Source organism: Cataglyphis hispanica, chromosome 14 (assembly GCF_021464435.1).
Source record: "Cataglyphis hispanica isolate Lineage 1 chromosome 14, ULB_Chis1_1.0, whole genome shotgun sequence".
NCBI lineage: Eukaryota > Metazoa > Arthropoda > Insecta > Hymenoptera > Formicidae > Cataglyphis > Cataglyphis hispanica.
This window is the reverse complement of record NC_065967.1, coordinates 174,178-194,483: the sequence shown is the minus strand read 5'-3', so window position 1 is coordinate 194,483 and position 20,306 is coordinate 174,178. Positions and strand designations below refer to the sequence as shown.

The window sequence follows — 20,306 nt, the reverse complement described above, 5'->3', positions numbered from 1 at the left end:
AAAAACAAATATTTCTATTAGTGTGTTCCATTTAATGCCATTGACGAAAAATTTTGAAACATTTGATTGTCCAATCAGAATAAAGAGAATTTTGTTCTTTTCGTTTAGTCACTTTCGACTTTTCAGTCGATTTGAGTCGATTCGAAAATATTGTAGTTCTCATATATTCCGTCCTCAAACGGAACGCACCTTTAGATAACTACAAAGAACAGAAAAAATGTTATGCGTTTCTTATTCGTATTGTTGATATTTTAAAAATATGGCATCGTTCAAGAAAATAAACTCTAAAGTATATACTAGAGCGGGGCCAGAACTGACGGAGGATAATATATATTGGAAGAAATATGCAGTACGTATTTATGATTTGCTTGCATAAAAAATAATCGAAGATGATTTCTACCGACACGTGTGTAAAACATAACCTATGTACGGTTCCTATAAAATCAAAAAACAAATACTCGATTGACGGAACGTTAAATACTCGATTATAAAAAAAAAAGAAAAAAAAAACAACATATAAAATACTCTGCTCTCTTCGCATTTTGGAGCTTATGTTCTTGAGAACGATATTAATTTCATTCATAGAATATATTAAATTTGCATTTCTTCCTTGGCGGGATATGGATTAATTGAATTAAGATATAAATTAATTAATTATTAATCATTTATATAATTTTTATAAAATTATGCACTTTTATAAAGCAAATAAAATTTTTTCAATATTAAGAAAGTAATTATAAATTGTTAGTTGATTTTATATAAAACTGCTCTGTCAACTCTGCTCTCTTAACATTTGTCTACAATTATTGCGGATATAAGATTATTTCTTAATTTCTGTAGCATAAAAGTAAATTGTATATATAAAGAATGAAAAATTGCTTATGTATTATATGTTTACAGCCACCAGTTTTAGTGAAAGAATTTGGTCCAATAGACTACATCGACTTTTCACCAGTAGAACCACATTATTTCACAGTTACATGCTCGGTACGAGTACAAATATATAATCCTATCACAAAGCTGGTCACAAAAACTTACAGTAGATTCAAAGAGGCTGCGTATGGAGGCTGCTTTCGTAGAGATGGCAAGCTGTTATGTGCCGGTGGCGAGGAAGCAGTGGTCAGGCTTTTTAATATTGGTTCCAATAGCATGTTACGAGTTTTTTCTGGGCATAAGGCTGCAGTGCACAGAGCTTTTTTCACAGCTGATGATCTTCATATTGCTTCATTTTCTGATGATAAAACTGTAGTATTGTGGGACATTCCTAGTGAGAAACAACTGACAAGTTTCAACGAACATACTGATTATATCAGAGCTGGTGCAGTGAGCCCTGTGTCCACTGATGTATTATTATCTGGTGGATATGACAAGATCATACATATGTATGATGCCAGAACAAATAAGAAGATACTTAGTGTCAATCATGATGCACCAGTGGAAAGTTTACTCTTCTTGCCTACTGGAGGAATATTCCTGTCTGCGGGTATAATATTTATGATGCTCTAATTAATGTGTAATTAAAAAAAAAATTAATTATATATAATTTAAGAAGATTTTGTTTTCTTATATAGTATTTATTTTAAGGTGGGACTGATATCAAAGTGTGGGACGCTCTCGCAGGAGGCAAATTACTCGCAAAAATCACACAACATCACAAAACGGTGACTTGTTTGAAAATCGCCTCCAATGGTCGTAGAATATTGTCTGGTTCATTGGATAGGCATGTCAAAGTTTATGACACTGGAACATACAAAACACTTCATACTTTAGATTATCCCAATGCAGTTCTCAGCATAGGAATTAGTGTAAGAAAAAAAGCGCTTCTATATTATAAAATGATATATAAAATTTATATTTGTATCTACATTTATCTGATATTTGGTATCCATTATTCAATAAATTGAGCAGTTTACTAAATGCATTAATATTAAATTGTAGGAAGGCGATGAAACTATCGTAGCTGGTATGGTGGATGGTCTAATCTCTGTAAAGAGACGCGAGGAAGATGCAAAAGACGTGGTAAAACCAAAACATAAAGTTTCGTATAGACACGCGGGTGAAAATCTTCACGTGCGGAGCGTCGACGTAGTGATGCAACAGGAAGTCAAGGAGATAATGAGCAAGCACGATGCTTGTCTGCGAAAGTTTCAATATAGTAAAGCGCTCGACTGCGTCATGATGAATTATGTGGTCAACAAAACACCGCACGTTACTGTCGCTCTTACACAGGAACTTATCAGACGAGAAGGCCTAAGGCGGGCTCTGGCCGGTAGGGACGGCAAGTCTCTGGTCAATATTATTAAGTTCTTGAACAAATATATCGGTAGTATTCGTTTCGGAAGAATATTATTGCATGTAGCAAACGTTTTGTTAGGTAAGTCTCAAATATTTTTCCTTAGTATTTTCTTTTCAAGATATCCCGTGTGTTTTTTTGGTTAATAAAATTTATCCTTTTGTAATAGATGTGTATGAAGATCATTTGGATGAACTCTCGGAGGAACCACGGAAAATGTTTGCTATACTAGCACAAAAGCTGCAGGAAGAGGAACAATTAATTATAGCCTTGACGCAACTACAGGGTTCGATGCAAATGATATTGTCCAGCGCTGAAACGGTTTCTTTACCTGCTATAAAAGAGAATCAGAGTATGGAGCCATCAAATGCTGCTCAAACCGAACGCGATCTCGTCTTGAGTATAACATAAATTTAACGAACACAAAACATCATTAAATTGTAAAATAATGTTTCCTGTACATATCTTTGATTTAGCATTAAATTTTTTGAAATAAATAAAAGTGTGATAATATTTTAATATTTTTGTTTATAAACTTACACTATTTCTTAGTGTAAACTTAGGTTAAGTATATATTATTCTTCTCAAGTGAAGAATAATATATTAATTTTCAATTGTTAAAATAATAATTTTTTTTTCCCAAATATATGATAAGTTTTATAGAAAGTGCAAAAAATATTTTCTACTTAATATTTATATGAATCGCATAGCTTAATTTGAATTAACATATCAAATTGTTTATTTCTTTAGGTAAACTTACATTGATTGATTGCGTTATTCGTTTATTTTAATATATATCCTTATTGAGGCATTTTTGCCATGCAGCAGAAGATGGTTTTTCAGGCATTATCCATCCAATCGGTATCGTTGTTGCATCGTTTTCAGAACTCATAAATTTATCCCAAGCCGTACTGAAATGCAATTATTTTTATTATTGAAAGATTTTTAATATGTCATTATGTGTCTGAAATTATGTTTGAACATTAAATGCATACCGAATCAAGATAAAACTATTCAAATCCTTGTGTGATCGCTCAGCAGCCAATATATTTATTCCGAATAGCGCATTCTCCCAATCGGCAAATAAATTTTTCGTCTCTTTTTCAATTCTTTTTTCGTTATTCGTTTTTAACATTAATTTCAATTCCTGTTCTTCTACTGCATATTCACAATCCAAAGTAGTCCATTGTTCAGTTAATTTAACTGTAAAGTATATTTTATAACAATATATCATTAAAAATATAATAACATTTGTGTAATATATAGCAGTTTTATCAAAAAAATATGATATAAGTATTATTTATTATTTATTTTCTGTTATTATCTCTTACTGTGACTTTCTATATTCTTTTTCTGTGGTTGTATTTTATTACAGAATTTCTCTATTCTATCATGTTTTTATTATTGATTTATTTCTATATTATATAATTATTAAAATTATTTCTACTTTTATTCACGTGCATATTTTTGATTTCTTAAAAATCTAAAATTATCATGCCATTAGTTTATAAAAAAATTTAACGTATACTGAGATATAAAATATTACCGATGTTATGCTTGAATGCTTCATCAGTTGCAGAGGATAATTTTTCGCCTCTCGCTTGAGCAATCGTCATCTTGATATTTCGTAAGTTTTGTAATTCTTGCAAAATTCCTAAATACTTGCGTGCATCACTTCTCTTACTGCGAACGTCGGACAAGATCATGTCCGCGTCTCTGCACAAATTCTTCTCTTGTTTCTCTTGTTCAATTACTGCTTGCTCCTTTCGAATCCACGCATCAGCCTCTGCATGTAATCTTGCTCTTCTTTCTTCCTTTATTAATTTTTCCTTTTTCCATTCTTCTCTTCTACGCTGTTCCCTTGTACGTTTTTTCTTGCGTTTCTTTAAATCATTCTTAACTTTATTTAGAAAGTCTGTATCTTTTACAGTTTTCAAGATTTCACAAATTTCATGTTTTACAGCATTACAGGCACTGACTTTTTTCTGCCATTCTATTTCTGATAAATTAACATTGTGTTCAAGTTCCACACAAACGGTTTCAAGTTGCTTATTTAATTTAGTCACCGATATTAATGCACTTTTAATAGCCGCGATCTTAAATGATTCCTTTGGTTTGCTTTTGACAGAAACTTGTGATTCAGTTTCTTGGAGAAATTGCTCAATGGCTCTTTCATCTTTTTGTCGTGTTCTTATTCTATCGACTAATGTTGCATTATTAATTGTACTGTTATCACATGTTATATGGCTTGGATAAACATTATAATACATATTTCCACTGTAATTTACATTGTATGGAAATAATTGTTGAGTTGTCGGATAATATGTGTTAAAATGCATATTTTCGTAAGTTTGCTCAGTATTTTGCTGGGATAATTGATCACTATACATAATTATTAAATATATATTCAATTGCAATATTCAATTCAATATAAGAAAAGGAAACTTAATACTATAATGTTCTCAAGTGTAAAATTGATTTGCTTTGAACATAAAAGATTAGTAAGAGTGAGAAATAAAACTGTAGAATAATATTTAAAAATAATGTAGCAAAAGTCACAGAGGGAGCACTTTTTAACACATCTGCAAAATGTCCCCTTCTTTCGGTAGCTGTGGTTCTGCCTCTTGTAACACTTTTTCGGCTTCGATATAATCCTCGACTTCCTTCAAATCTTGTTCAGTATCCAGAATGTTTTTAAGTTCTTCAAATGCTTTAACGAGACGCCTTTGACAATCTGGTATCATCATCAAAGATTCTTGAAGCACCTCCTCTTGCTTTTTTATGTCGTAACCATCTTTATCTACAAGTTATTTTATCAGTTTTGTAAATAAAACTTGTTCACTTGATCATTTGGTAATAATTTAATAATGTCATTTTGAAATCTTAAAATTAAAAAAAGAAATTATTTGCAAAAGTTATACAAAACATAAATGTAATAAAACATTAAAGCACCTATATAAGCATTTTAATAAATACAAATGATTTGAACATTACACATTAAACAAATACTTGAAAATTATATTGAATGAATCTAGTTACAATATTTCTCCATATTACTACAAGACAAATTGTTTTAGCATATTTCACGCGCGGAATTGACACTTTTTCTTTTTACGGTTAAAAATAATCCTCACCCTGCTCTTTCAACTTTTGTACCCTTTCGCGCTGCTGCGTCGCTTCTTTCTCGTACGTGATCTTTTCTTTCGCAAGACGCTTAACTACTCCCGTCTTAATCTTGAGTGTTCTTATACGGGGATCGGACATTATTTATCGTACGTTCGCGCGGATATTTTATCTTTCGAAAAATGGGAGATGCCTGAGAGCTTTAAAGGATCTAAAGTTCCTTTGGGTTTTTGTTTTTTTCTTTCCTTTTATCCTCTTGCCTTATTAGGCGAAATGAATCGAGAAAAATAAATCGTAACGTTAACACCACGACGAGCGACGAGGAGGTTACGTGTTCGCTACGCGCGTGCGCAAACCAGCCTCGTACCAGCCGACCGCTTGACGTTTGCCGAGGACGATCGGTCATTTTCGTCATACTTCGTCAAAATTCGTATCGATACATACTTCACCGTGTTACATTTTAACGGTCATTCGTGTCGTACGTCGTACATTCGACATGTCTCGTCGTAATTTTTATCATCGTGATTTTCAAGTGGGTATCGTAAGATCTTCGAGTCATCGTACAGCGAATGGCAAGGTATATAGAGTTATCGTTATCAAGAGCACGATAAGAACGTTAAACAGACTTTATTTTTTCCCATGCAATATATTTTTTTGTTTTATGAAGGAAACATCGAACATTTACAGTTTATTCATACAACACGATAATTTTCCTAAGATCGATAAAAAATATCGATAAAAATACAATAAATTTATAATAGATTTATATATTATGATTATGGATATTATTTATATGGTATGCGTTTTTATAATTGATACTATAAATTCTAATAATGGTCAAATAATACAGGAAATGCTGCTAAGTAGAAAGTAAACAGAAAAAAAAAGGAGTATATTTTATTTTCGAGGAACATTTGCTAAATTCTTAGTTTTTGAAATGAATTTTAACAAAATTCTAGCTTATTTCCGTGCGAATAATCAAAATATTTAATAAATTTCGTCGACCATTTTTCAGCGAAAAATTCGGACGGCACTGCATTCGATCTTCCCCGCGGTAAAATGCGATCGCCTATAAAGCGCGCAATGTTGGCGAGCCTGGGCGGCGCGCCCGGGGCCGACTCGCGGCTAAGTTCGCACCATGCGCAGCCGAGCGTGTCTGTCGCACCGCACTCCGCCAGCGCTTCCGCAGAGCGAAGTGCCGCACCGTTGTACGTCGCAACGGGACGTGCCGTGCGGCAGCGAGATTGAAAGAAGGAACAAAGGAGAGAAAGAGAGAGAGAGAGAGAGAGGAGAGACGCGAGGGCGGTACGGCCACTAGCGCATCCGTCGTCGATGGATATACATCCACGACGAAGGTGTGATGCGGCTCGCACGATGGTGGACAACGAGTTCCCAGCCGCCGAGAAAATCCTTCGTGACATTGAGAATACGATCAGGAGGAATCCCACTATGTGAGTGTCAATCTCTCCTTTCATTTGTTCAGCGGGCGTGCGTTTTATCGTTTCCTTTCACGCTCTTATGACAGGCATAGATACGGACAGAACCGGTAGTTTTTCCGTGTGCTCGATTTTTGATATCGGGGAAAGAGAGAGAAAGAGAGAAACAAGTGCGCGAAAAAACAATGTCCTTCACCGATCATCGCGTTCAAACATACGTTGCATCGCGCGTTTAAACTCGGCGCAAAATTATTCCCTTCAATACATCCTTCTTTTGCGGAATGACATATCGTAATTTGTGACGTTACTTCTGTTCTTTTTAAGTTGCGTTTTCTACATCCAGCACCACAATCTCTTTTCCTCCGTCCAAAATCTAAATATACACCCATTCATTTTATTTCAAATCTGCAGAGAAGATATATGTATAAAAAAGAAAAATGCGTAGAGGAACAAACGTGCGTGTTATCGATTTAAAATCACCGCGGATATCGCGCAGCGAAGAATCCTAACCTAAATAAAACTACGTGAGTGAGCCCAGTTTCGCAGTCCGCACTGCACACCGCCAACAAAACATTCATTTCCGTATCCCGTATTCGTACGCCCGCCGAGTTGTTTGATTCGCGCAGTTGCGAAAGGTGGAGTCTTTTTCAGGGGAAGGAAGGAAAGATTAAAAAAAAAAAAAAATAAAGAAGCGTGTGTACCGCAAACTACGATTTTAACTCGACGACGATCGATTTTGTGTCGCGCGAGAGCTTTCGCCCACACGACAGACGACACTGCCGCTACGGCAACGCTACGGCAATAATAATCGCAAAGTTGACAGTCGATCGCGAGTCGATACGCGTTGCAACTACAATTATTGACTGCCGCTCTAGATCATAATCTATCAAGCATTTATACAGAAAACGCGCTCAGAGAGAGAGCTGCTTCATTTAATTATTGATATCCTATATTGTCACAAACTTTTTATTGGAATTTTTATTGCGTTTGAAAAAATCATGGAATAAATGATACTTTGTTCCATGATTTTTTCAAACGCAATAAAAATTCCAACTTTGTTCGTATCATTTATCAATAATCGTACCAAGAATAATTTTTCAAATTCTAGAAATTATTTTTATTTGTTCACGTTAATATTTTTTTGATGTTGAAGAGATATAGTGTCATAATTATTAGATATTGATCTTGACAAATTATACTTCGCGCTCACAATCTTGTACCAAGAATAATTAAAACTTATTTTCTTAAGATTACTTAGCTTGTTTAAGCTTGTTCAACTCGATATATATTTAAAGAGAATGTATATGTAAAAAGAAATTATTAAGCGTTATATTAATAATATATTTTAATTTCAGTCTTCTTAATTTAAAGTTATATATATAATAATATATACAAAATAAATTATTAAAATTTCGAGTATTTTGAATGAAATAAAAGCTGATTAAAATCCGTCTCAATTAATCTTTATGTATCGAGAACGCTATTAATCTCATCTCTCTTATCCTAATTTCACTCGAGCCTAGGTTTAAAATAAATATGCGTTTGCGACCATGATCGGAAAAAAAGATAAAGCGGAAAAGCGTGGAAAGAGTGCGCCGCACATACAACAGAAACAGGATCGAGATGTGCGTGGCAAATAATCAGCTGCGTCCGGCGCTCGTCAAGTAGCGCCATCCGGGGAACATCGAGCATTAATAATTTTTGCTTGTTTACGATACTTAATTCTACTTGCGTAATATCACTTGGTTAATTGCTCGATTATTTTTATCTCGAATCCGAATTTTGTTATGTGTGTTGGCGATCGCGGAGGGAATTTTACGCGAGGAAATTTTCTAGTATTTTAATGCATTCTTATTTGTTTAAAGAAAAACTTATTGGTTTCGTTATATGTGCGTAATTATAAAGTTGTCTCAACATTTTATAAGTTTACAAAATGCAAAATATCATTTTACGTACCTTATAATTTCCAAAATATCAAGCGGAATTACCTATCTCGAATAAGATACTTTTCTATAGCGTAGAATTCAATCTTTTAATCGAATTGGAGACGAATCGTTGTAAATATTTTCTTGTGAATCACGTTCGATAATTTATGTATATTGACAGTTAATAAACTGTTGTTTGTATTGTTTGATTAACGAAGGTCAAGGTTGAGTATGAACACGACAAGACGAGACTTTTAAATTTATCGGCGAGAGGTAAAATCTCGATTCGTATCGATATCGGCGCATTGCGGCACATACACGATTACTCTATTATTAATTGTTAAATTTAATATTTTAGACTTTTAGACGTTAGTAGCATTGCCGACTAGAATATCGAATCGATGATTGTTTAGTGAGCACAGTATGTTCAATTTTTTTTTATCGCTGAAAAAATTTATAACTGTTTTATTTTTTTATTCCTTGCCTGATATTTTTTTACTGATGACAATGAGATATTCTCAAAATATATAACAATATTATTTATTGTAACGTTAATATTATTAAGAATATATTTATTACGTACGTAGATTTAATAGGATTTTTATGTTAAACATTACATCTTATCAAGTTAATAACAAAAATATGTAAATGCGTGTAATATTCAGAATTTTGATCGATATAGTATATTTTTGTATATAGTTTTTTTTTACATTAATTTAAAAATAAATGTTGCTAAAATCGAAAAGAGAATGAGTGAGAAGAAGAGAGAATGAGAGCGAGGAGAGCGAGAGGGAGAGGGAGACAAAGGGAAATTTTACGATCGCGACTTCTACCTTCCTAGAAAAAGCTTCGTGATCCTGCCGATGGAGGACAACGAGAATCGGTCACCGGTATTTCATCAGGAGGACAGTCTGGGTTTGGCGTCGTGGTGCGTTCAGCCGCTCTACGTATACGTTTATCGGCGCCTGTTGGAGTACCGGCGTACACGTCATCAACGGCGCGAGGAACTCAGCACGGTGGCGAGATGGCTGCTGGGTGCCTTGCTGCTAAATCCGAACGTGAGCACGTTTTGGAATATGCGGCGGGAGCTGATGCGCGCCGGCAGATTGGACGCGCGCGACGAACTGTTCGTCACACGACCGGTGCTCTATCACACGCCAAAGAACTTCGAGGCCTTCGCGTATCGGAGCTGGCTAATGTCGTACGCTCTGGATGCCGAGCGGAACCACGTCGCCGAACCCGGGATCTCGCCCCTCGCGAGCGCCGAGGTCGAGCTCGCAGAGACCTGCGCCGATCGTTACGCGAACAACTATCACGCGTGGAGCTATCGGCGTCATTTGGTTGCCTTGTGCGAATCACGCGGTTTACGACATCCCAGTCTCGAAAGCGAGTGGAGGAGTACTCTCGCTTGGTGCCGACGACACGTGTCCGATCATAGCGCTCATTCTTATCGGCAATTTCTGCTGCGAAAGTGCATGCTGAGAATGGTGTTATCGGAAACAGAGACGAATGACGATGACACCGTTAGACACGACAATCTGTTCATTTACATGAACCTCTACGAACCGAACGACGATGAACGGACGTTGCTAGAACGTATTCGCGATATATTCGCGCGTCGCGTTGACGGTTACTCGCCCACCGATGTTCGCAAACTCAGATGTTATCTAAGAGCGTTGTCATATTGGGCGGAGGAGTGTTGGAATAACGATCAGCTCATCGTCATGTACGACAACCATGAGACGCTGTGGTATCACCGCAGATTTTTGGCGCACTTGCTCGTCGTTCTCACTGTCATGTACGCGAAACACGCCTGTTACCGCGAAGACGAGTTTTCGGACGTACAATGTCGTAACGAGCCGTCAGTCGCGCCGTTTCTTCGCGATGGACCCTTGACTACTCACGACGATCTGCTGATAGCTGCTCACGTGATGCTCCTAAGATCTTTTTGCATTGTTAATATTCGTATCATTCAAGTAGCAATCGAACGCGGTCCACGGGAGAATCTATTAATCGAGAGATTCTCCAAATATCTCGGGAGAATAGGCTTACGATGATCACGACTAACGCACTAAATTTTGAATATGAAAAAAGATGCAATTATGTAAGCTATCCCCCTCATAAGGTTTTGCTTATATCAGGATTTGCATAAGCACAGTCTGTGTGCAGTCTCATGAGGGGATTGTACATTAATATTCGCACTATAATTTCATAGCAATATTATTCCTTTTCACTTCTATTTAATTTTCGGATTTAATTATTGTCAAGCTATATCCGATGCATTCAATGTAATTTAACAGCATAATTACATCTAGCATTTATTTTAGAACAGCCGCGAAATTGATTATTCAAATATTGTTTTCTTTTTAAGAAGAGATTTTTAATATTATTAAAATATTTTAAAGAGACGTTTGTCTTGCTGTTATTCTTTCAATGTTATTTAATTTTATAAAATTGTTTAATTTTATTTATATATTTAAAAGGGAAGTAAGCTCTTATTTTTAAAAAGAAAGGCCTTTCAGGAAAGCCTAAGATATATTCAAATTAAAAGTAAAAATATTCACTTTTATTTTGATGTAATTGTTTGATCTTTTTAAGGAGAACAATTTTTCGTATTACAGAAATATTTTAAAAGTATAGATAGGCTTTTATCTGCGAAAATTACCTTTTAGAAAAAGAAAGCTTTTCGTAAAATTTAAAAATATTGCAATACATGATGCTCAATTTTCGTTATTCTCTTGCGATTATTCGCGAGGCAATACTTTCGCACGTAGATAAGAGCACGGTTGCGATAAGCAGAATTCAATGTAGGTAAGCAAAATTGATTTCTTATCGGCATTAATTAATTTTCATATTGTTCGCTCGCGTAGCGAACACGAGTCATCGAGTACACCAGTGATATAATATATAATTTTGGAGAATGATAGTTTTACCCGCTTGCGACTTACTTAAACACAACCAATCCATTGCATCTTGTCACAAGTGAATAATCTCATTATCATAGATGATTGAGATTAAAGGACTGTCAATCTAAACAGTCTTATCGACTAGGCAACAACTCTAACATAGAGTTAACAGTCAGTGATACATAAAAATGAAATATAGATATGCGAGAGAGATAAAGAAAAATTTGTCTCATTGGATAAAGTTTCCGTTAGAGAAGAGGGGGAAGAGGGTTGCGAAAACTTGTCGCGAACAGAACAATTATGTATACTTGTGAAATTGAACGAGAAAAAAAATGAAGATGCTAGTTTTCTAAAACTGTATTTTTTTTTTCTGTGAATGCCCGCCCCTTCACCAATTTTTCCTGAAATATAGCTGGGGCCCAAAAATAGAATTATATAGAATTTTTAATATAATAATTTTCTTCCCCTCTACCATTCATCTAGTTCCTTAAGCCCTAAAAAGATTGCATCTTTTTGGTGCTCCATGCTACAAAACATTTGAAAAGTTTCCAAAAATCACCCGTTCAAAAACATTTTACATCATAATCGGTTTACATCAGACACACTGTTTGACGAGCGCGATAACTATATCACTACCTGTCAGCTGCGTTCACTTTTTGGCACGGCGCAATAACCAAAATAAACCTTTAACTTTTAACGTACGTCTCAACGCATGTCAGTCGTACGCGGCCACTCGCTCTATTCGCGCACAATTCGTTTTTCGTGCTGATCATTTGTATATTTGCATTCAATTATTTGACATCTGCGAACATATATATATATATGTATATATATATATATATATACGTTCGGCTAGAATTGAGAATTCTATTATAAGAACAAATCAAATTTGAAGCAAATAATTAATTGACATTTTCTTGTTAATATAATGTCTTTTTTGTAATTTGTTTCTTACATAGTACATAAAACAGTGAATTTCAAGAACATTGTAAACATATGTACATTTTTATTTATTTTATTTATTTTTGAAATTTCAAGAAAGGCTCACGTGCCGCAATTAAAGGATTAAGGATTTTACATAAGCATTGTTACAGTGATATAATACGGACCTTGCAAATTTGCGAGAATAAACTTCGACTTTGAATTTAAAAAGACTTTTTTTTAACGTGAATATTTGTTGGTTTTATAATTCATTTAACACTCACAATCGAGTAACAATTTTGCGACATGCATAAAAATAACTTTCAATTTTTATTTTTAATTTGAGACATCTTTAGAATTAAACAGATTTTATTGTTTCTATTTTTTCATATTTAATTATTATTTGAATTATTTTATTATTATACTGGTTACACTTTTTTATTTTCATCTAATTATTATTTGTTTAATTATTACTTTAATTGTGAAATTGTATTTAAAAAAAAGAAATGATATATATTATTTGATATTATACAATAATATTAAAATTATCGTGATATTCAATCTTTATCAAAGAAGCAATAATTTTTTTTATTTAAATTTTAGATACTTATCGCATTTAATATTACTAAGCTTACTATACTAATATTGCTAAGCGTGCAGCATATCGCGAAGTATCGGGTAATATATTCGTTCTTTGGCACGACATATCACGGCGAAAATGAACCATCGAGTTTTAACTCGGCCTCTCAATCATGCGCGAACATTCATTACATCAAAGTCAACAGTCAAACGCTTATTACTTGTGTGCGCTTATCACTTGTGCGCTTATCACCTTCGTGTTTAAATTTTAAATAATGTTTTTTTTATTAAAATTTTTAGTGTTCCATTTAATGTCGAGTATTTTCTCTCTCGTTCTTCGGCGAGAGAGATTTTCGACGTCATAAAAAAACTGCGTCAAGACCCTTGTCTCTGCGAGATCTCGTAAATTCCTAGAAACTGACGTACATCAACAACTACTCGTGAATTGTAAATAAACGACGGTTGATTTGCTAATATACACGAGAAGTGATATACCTCTCTTTGTCAGTATGACATTAATTGTGAAAGCTTCGAGTGGTGTGGTTTTTGTTAAAATGCAATAGATCGTTGCCAACAATCTGAGTCTATAATACCTAAAGATCTTACATTTAAGTGAATATAAAAATCGGTTTTCAAATTAAAAATTATAACAAAAGATTTGATTTAACTTCAGTGATATGCCATTTCGATTTGATAGCGCGATAGATGCATCTATGAATGATCGATTAAAGAATGTAATATTAAACAATAAATCTTATCAAAATTAAGTTAATTATATATTCAAGAAATTAATAATTAAATTATTTATGGAATGTTTAGCGAAAAATTTTATTTTAAACATTATTTTTATCATATATATCTATATTTCTCTTTGTTTTATTTAAGATTTGAAGTTAAATGTTAAATTTAAACTCTTGTGTCAAAAGAAAAATATCGAATTAATAAAATTGTCAATAAATAATCACTATATAAAGTGTCATTATATAAAATAATATACTATATATATACTATAAAATTTTATAATTGCATTAATTTACATTTCTATAATAATGAAATATATAATGTGCATAATAATATACAGTACGAGAGAGTGATAAATGATCGCGTTATTTTATACAACAATAGTGTATTTTTGATTCATTAGATTAAATAGAGATTTGATATAGTAATCAATAACAAAAATATATCTTATCGCACTGATCATTCATTGATGATTCAACCATCCTAACTGTCTCACATCATTTATATTCTTAATAATCCATAATATCAGATCGTCGCTCCGAGTGGTTCAGGGTGTCGGTTGATCTCGCCCGCAATTATGAAAATAGATCGAGTCTCTAATTCAACTGACAAGAGATAGATCAACGGATGGGAAAGAGAAAAGAAGCATCTCGCAGTAACGTCATCGTACGTGAATAATTCCATGAATATCCATGAATAAAAAGCCCGACGCGCGTTACGATGATGCCAGGAAAAAGCGATTAATTGAACATCGATTTCTCGATAAAATTTTTAAAAAGAAGAACAGCGTGAACCATTTGTGTTACGAAACACCTCGGCATCACCTCGAGTCGCGTACGGTATTGCGACGACGGATCACCGAGGATCGCTGTCGAAAGCAACCGCACGTGACTACACGCCTGTCACTACTATTGGCCGATTCGCACTACAGACGACGTAGCCGGTCGATAGACATATCCTCAGGAATTCTTTGCTTGTCCGTGTAAGAGACGCCATTGACCGATTCAGTCTAGCCGAGTATCATCGTCGAGTTACCACGCGAATTTTCACTTTCCTCTCTCTCCCCTCTCTCTCTCTGTCTCTCCCTCTCCCTTTTCGCAAAATCTGACGGGTCTGTTGAGCAGCGCCAAAATGTTGGAACCGGAAGTAGGAGCCAAGACCGTCAATCTGCGACGAGGCACTAGTTTGAGAATACCGTCGATGAGCGACCCTACCGAAGGTAAGGATCACACAAGGGATAAGCGGGATTTGCCAAAAGGAGGTTTCAAAGCTTAGTTTTGTCAATTGCGATCCGATTTTTTTGAATAATGGAAGGTATTTTTTGTGATAGTTAAGATATTTTTTCCGCTAATTTAATTTTCTTTTTATATACATTGTAGGTAAGACTATAATTAATAATTTTTAATCTTTTTTATCGCGCTTATAAAATCATATTTTTTTTATATCTTTTATTGTACTAGAATCTTAAAATTTGTCTAGTCTGTCGGGTTAATTTTATTATTATTATTATTTTTTTTTTTTTATAAATCTTGTGTAGTTATGATGAATCAAAGATATTGAATTAGTCGTCACAATTATAAATTCGCTAAAATCGATATTTAGCATGCATTGTGTGAGATGTTTCTAAAATTAGAATTTTAAAAATTATAAGAAACGAAATATTTTTGCACTAATTTACAATGCGAAACAATATTGCATGCTTCTACATAGCGAATTGATATTATTTAGATTATTAACTCTTATATATTTGTTCTTGCTATATCTTTTTAAGAAAATACGTAACTATTTTGAAAGTATTGCAAGATTTTTTTTATATAATGGAGATTATGCTAAAAATTATCATAAATTCTTAATAATGCAAAGAATAATTCTTTCTAATATGTTTTTGTTTAAAGCGCGAATTGCAGGATTAAGTAATTAATGCTTAATCGTTGGTCTTGTTCTGACTCATCTTTCCAGCGAAATAGGAGCTCTTGTTTTATGAGGAAACTCATCAAATAGAATATGTACAGTGTTACGTACGTTAACATCAGAGACATGTGTGATGGATGATACAAGCAGCACATTACATTTCCTTGCATGAGCGTGTTACCGCGTTGTTATCGCGCATTATGAATTCATTAATAGCGAGGCGTGTAAGCGTGTGACGACGGTGAAATCGTATATTTTGTACGCTTACATCATGGAGATTTCACATTTTCAAAGCGAAGGAAGAACCGAATTAATTTATTTCAGTTATTGTGATTTTATTCAAATATATATTATCTTCTATATATAACATCTCTTATAATAGATTAAAAAGCAATGAGCGAGTACATTATCAGAATATTTTGAGAAGAGCCGTTGTGTATGAATACAATTAACAATAATTAATCCGGCGTAACCAAAATTGTAGTTTATATCGATCGATATTTTTATAAGCCTCCGTCATACTTCTTTAATCTTTGCCAAACGCGAAACATAGAATTCGAAATCGCGATGCTCTTGAATCAGTTCGAGTTTCGTCTCAAGGTTGCAAAGATTTTTATCGGCTTTGTCGAAATTTTCCAACGAGGTTTACGTTGGTCGACGACGAAAGCAATTTTCCAAAGTCCCAACGGTATTCCCCCGAAATTCAGGAACCGGGACTTGCCCGTGACGCATCGGGACGACGACCTGGAGTTTCCGCGTTCATGCGAAATCTCTGTTTTAAACTCGTTGTTGCTCGACGCTATTTTCGGGCGATCCCGCGCTATTCCGACGTTTGATTGTTTATCTTTGGACATTTTACAAATGCCGTTTGCACTTATATCGCAAATTTTCGAAATTAGACACGATTGCGACACGGCTTTGTCTGGCAACTGTCTGATAACTGACGTCACATTGACCGAATTATGTATTGTAACAAGCCAGTGTGATTCCGCGCTCAAAGTCACTGTAACTATATAAAATTATTGAGATGCGTCCAACTGCGGTCAAATGCAGCTGACGATATTGCAAAATTGCAAAAGGAATTTGTAAATACGTAAACGTATGCTATATTATCAGTTTTAATTTAATTCACCATTTTATCTCTTATTCTGAAGTAAATTGTTTTAATTGAAAATACGGGATACACTATGTTTTTACGTAATTTCTATATCAGATTCTTTTTTGTTACTTTGAAAAATTCTTTCTAGCCAATTCAATGATACCTTAGCTAATAATCATTTCTCTGCATATTTGCTCAGTAATTCATGAAAAATTATTCGGATATATATTTATTACGCTATTTAATAAAATCTTTGTATAAATGAATATGCCTATTTGTACAAAAATAAATGTATAAAAAAAATTTAGCACCGCGAAAGCTAATATTAATATCAACGACAGCTGCACGTCAATGCGTCATGCGGAAAGTTAAGAATCGTGCGAAATACAGGCGAAAACTTAATATGCATTACTGGTTTCATCCGGATACAGGATCGCCGAATCTCACACTAATGGATTGTATTGACATATTTGCACTGAATTGAAATATGTATGCCGTGCAGATTGTCGATAGTATTTCGATATATTGTCGTCGCAATAAACTTCGACCTTTATCTAAACCCCCACGACTCTCGCATTTGTGCAAACAGAAAATTGTTTGTTTCTGCTCGAGGAAACTTGCGTTTGGAGACAAAAAAACATTTTTTTTTTTAGACAATGATCATTTCTTTTTACGTGTATCGCGTAAAAGAACTGGAAAATTGTCGATAATTTAAATCACGCGAGATTAGAGTATATAGTTTGAAATATATAATAAAATAAAAATACACATGTCATTTATCCGTTTGTTATCTTTAATCTCTGTTTATCTATTAGTTTGCTATCTTGGAGAGAGTTTTCTAAGAACACGGATAATATAATTGCATTAATTGCATTAGCACACGGATATAGCGGATGTACACGATATATAACAAACTGTGAGAAAGAAATAAAAATAAATTGAAACGATAGAAAGAGAGAGAGATAGTATGGTAGAAGAGAAAAGAAGACAAGAAGGAACCATTTGCACACTCTTAATAAACACTCTTCAATATGCTACGCAAACACAAAAGAAAAAAACGTAACGGAAACGGTCGATTCTGTAAAGTATTTTGGAAACGGACCAAGTGAACTTATGTATATATAAATGTGAAATAACATTTTGAGAAAACTTATTCATCGTTGGTTTTCTGAAAACTTTTATATTTTGATATTTTTAGAACGTGCATTAAGAATGTGTGTGAGAAAATTGTTGTCTTCCTGAAAAACCTTTTTCTGCTGTAGTTGTTTAGTGTTTTAAATGAAAAGCAAATCAGTAATACATTTCACAATTTATCTCGCAATAAAAAGTAATTTATTTTTATATATTATAATATTATTTCTAAAAAGCTAAAAATTTATAGATATAAAAAGATTATGGAGGAAGAATTTTTATATTAAAATGTTACACATTAGATATATAATTTTCTACATTTTTCTCATTTTATTTTTTTCAAAATAAGGAGAGTAATTGCATCTTCGATTCAGTAGCTCGATGGCTATTTATAATGTTTCATAGCAATATGAGAGTGGCGGAATTATTTCATGTTTGAACTGAAAGCATGATGAAAGCAAGGACATTTATCGCTCTTCGCGAAGCAGCAGCTGCATCTAACAATGGCAATTAAGCATAATTACACATGCGAGCCACTTTTCTTCTAATATTGAAGATAAATAGTTTGGATACACTATATAAACGACGACCTCTCTTGGTTTACGCGACCGATCGATGCTTACCGTAAATAGATTAACTGTAATGGATAGCGTAAGATAATGTGGCGGACAATTTATACGAGCACATTGTGAGCAAAAGGGCCGATAAGAACGTTCATTATTTTTGCATTTATTAAGGATAGGATACAATTGCATTGTGTCTGAGACAATTACAGTAGATACAGTGCAATTACCAAAGAAATTGTGAGTTTTAAGATAATCATAAATTTTATATAATATATAAATTGATTACTTATGTACACATTTCGCGAACAGTTCGTAAATTATATTTGCAATTGCTATGCACAAATTATATAGAATATAGTGTCTCATGTTTTATATGTGCGTGTCTTCGATAAAATTTTGCGACTGATTTGAAAACGTCTTTACTGCTCGTCTTTTATAATAAACAAAGAAATTCTCCGTTTATAAACAAAAAAACTTTGTTTGTTTATTTTTAAAAAAGTTTGTTTATATTTTACAGACTGTTGTTTTCTTATTCAGCGAAAGATAACGAACACCATTCAACAATGAGTATAAAGTATGTATTCGCATAACGTTCGCAGTTAGTCGTAGATCAGTGGTGCTCGCGTAAATATCACGCTTAAGAATATATTAATATTAATCTCGTTTTCGGTCAGCCTGTTCATTAAAAGTTATTCTTTTTTCATATTTAAACTTTTCGAAGTGTAAACTTTCATTTCAATACATTATAGAACTTGTGCTTTTTATTTAATTTCCCAAAATTTCCATACGTTAATCAAACAATCGACAGAAAAAGATGTTTAACTTTGTCGCAATAAATTTTTTCACAATAAATTCTTCGTCAAATTTATCTGCCACGTTGTCGTATGTAGGTATGCTTGTCGTATTTTCTTCTTTCCGATCTCGTATATCGTAATATCAAGTTCCATGAAACATCCGATGTCATTCTTTTTCAACCCACGATTCCTAGCATTTGAAAGGGTAAAGGAATTCCGGGTCGTCGCGGTTTTCAGGAAACCGCCTACAAAACCTGTCCCATTCTCATGCGGTGTGCCGCAAATAATTCGCGAATCATCTTCGATCGCGCGCAATGCGTCACAGGTACGTGTCGCGAAACTTTCGAGGGAGATGCGGCGTTTTCTCGCATATAATACATGGAAGATGTGCGGAAGATGCGGACAAGAGATGCGCGGCACCTTGCCAAAAACGTGGCGCGGTATCGGTGTTGTTACACTTGCATTTCTTCCACGCCCTCGAGAATTTTCAGTCGTTGGACAGAAGGCCACGAGATCGTACAGTGTTTGTTGACCATGTAGAATATCTCATGCGAGAAGGGAATATATCATTTTTTTCGCTTTTTATCACTTGGATTCGCGTCATCTCAATCTTAAATAATGCAAAAAATGTTTACTCGCTATCAATTTTTGTACTATATGAAAAAATTAGAATTATATTTAGTGTGACAAATAGTAATTAATAAATAGAAGTTTTCATGTGTGTGTATGTATATAAAAATTATAATTTACAAATTATTTTTTCTTTGACGCGGGTAAATATAAATTTTTTCAAGTTCTGATATTATAAAGCAAAATTAAATCCTGGACATTTGCGTATATAAATAAAATGTATAATCGACTATTTTTTTCGTTAATAAAAA

At 33.8% G+C, this 20,306-nt stretch overlaps 5 protein-coding genes across 7 annotated transcripts in view; 3 read left to right on the top strand and 2 right to left on the bottom strand.

Moving 5' to 3' along the window:
* The first annotated feature begins 134 nt into the window (after nt 1-134).
* On the top strand, nt 135-2,812 carry LOC126854483 (U3 small nucleolar RNA-associated protein 15 homolog). Its single transcript, XM_050601274.1, has 5 exons — nt 135-349; nt 901-1,483; nt 1,585-1,805; nt 1,939-2,374; nt 2,463-2,812. The coding sequence occupies exons 1-5, from the start codon at nt 260-262 to the stop codon at nt 2,702-2,704; spliced, it is 1,572 nt and encodes a 523-aa protein (XP_050457231.1). The 5' UTR covers nt 135-259; the 3' UTR covers nt 2,705-2,812.
* Nucleotides 2,813-3,008: 196 nt separating this feature from the next.
* LOC126854489 (uncharacterized) lies at nt 3,009-4,683 on the bottom strand. Its single transcript, XM_050601293.1, has 3 exons — nt 3,840-4,683; nt 3,289-3,496; nt 3,009-3,204 (listed from the first exon to the last, which is right to left on the bottom strand). The coding sequence occupies exons 1-3, from the start codon at nt 4,681-4,683 to the stop codon at nt 3,081-3,083; spliced, it is 1,176 nt and encodes a 391-aa protein (XP_050457250.1). The 3' UTR covers nt 3,009-3,080.
* Nucleotides 4,683-5,763, bottom strand: LOC126854502 (tubulin-specific chaperone A). Its single transcript, XM_050601333.1, has 2 exons — nt 5,428-5,763; nt 4,683-5,093 (listed from the first exon to the last, which is right to left on the bottom strand). The coding sequence occupies exons 1-2, from the start codon at nt 5,555-5,557 to the stop codon at nt 4,867-4,869; spliced, it is 357 nt and encodes a 118-aa protein (XP_050457290.1). The 5' UTR covers nt 5,558-5,763; the 3' UTR covers nt 4,683-4,866.
* Nucleotides 5,764-5,865: 102 nt separating this feature from the next.
* On the top strand, nt 5,866-12,038 carry LOC126854487 (protein prenyltransferase alpha subunit repeat-containing protein 1). Its single transcript, XM_050601286.1, has 3 exons — nt 5,866-5,993; nt 6,432-6,867; nt 9,619-12,038. Exons 2-3 carry the CDS (start codon nt 6,749-6,751, stop codon nt 10,832-10,834), a joined length of 1,335 nt encoding a protein of 444 aa, XP_050457243.1. The 5' UTR covers nt 5,866-5,993; nt 6,432-6,748; the 3' UTR covers nt 10,835-12,038.
* Nucleotides 12,039-12,421: 383 nt separating this feature from the next.
* Nucleotides 12,422-20,306, top strand: part of LOC126854481 (uncharacterized) — a 55,470-nt gene continuing 47,585 nt past the window's right edge. For 2 of the 3 annotated variants that reach the window (XM_050601269.1, XM_050601270.1), the window contains exon 1: nt 14,454-15,143. In XM_050601269.1, coding sequence (XP_050457226.1) covers nt 15,056-15,143 — 88 coding nt within the window. In that variant the 5' untranslated portion in view covers nt 14,454-15,055. Of the gene's footprint in view, nt 12,459-14,453; nt 15,144-20,306 lie in introns of those variants that run through there. The other variant, XM_050601268.1, reaches the window with a different exon arrangement.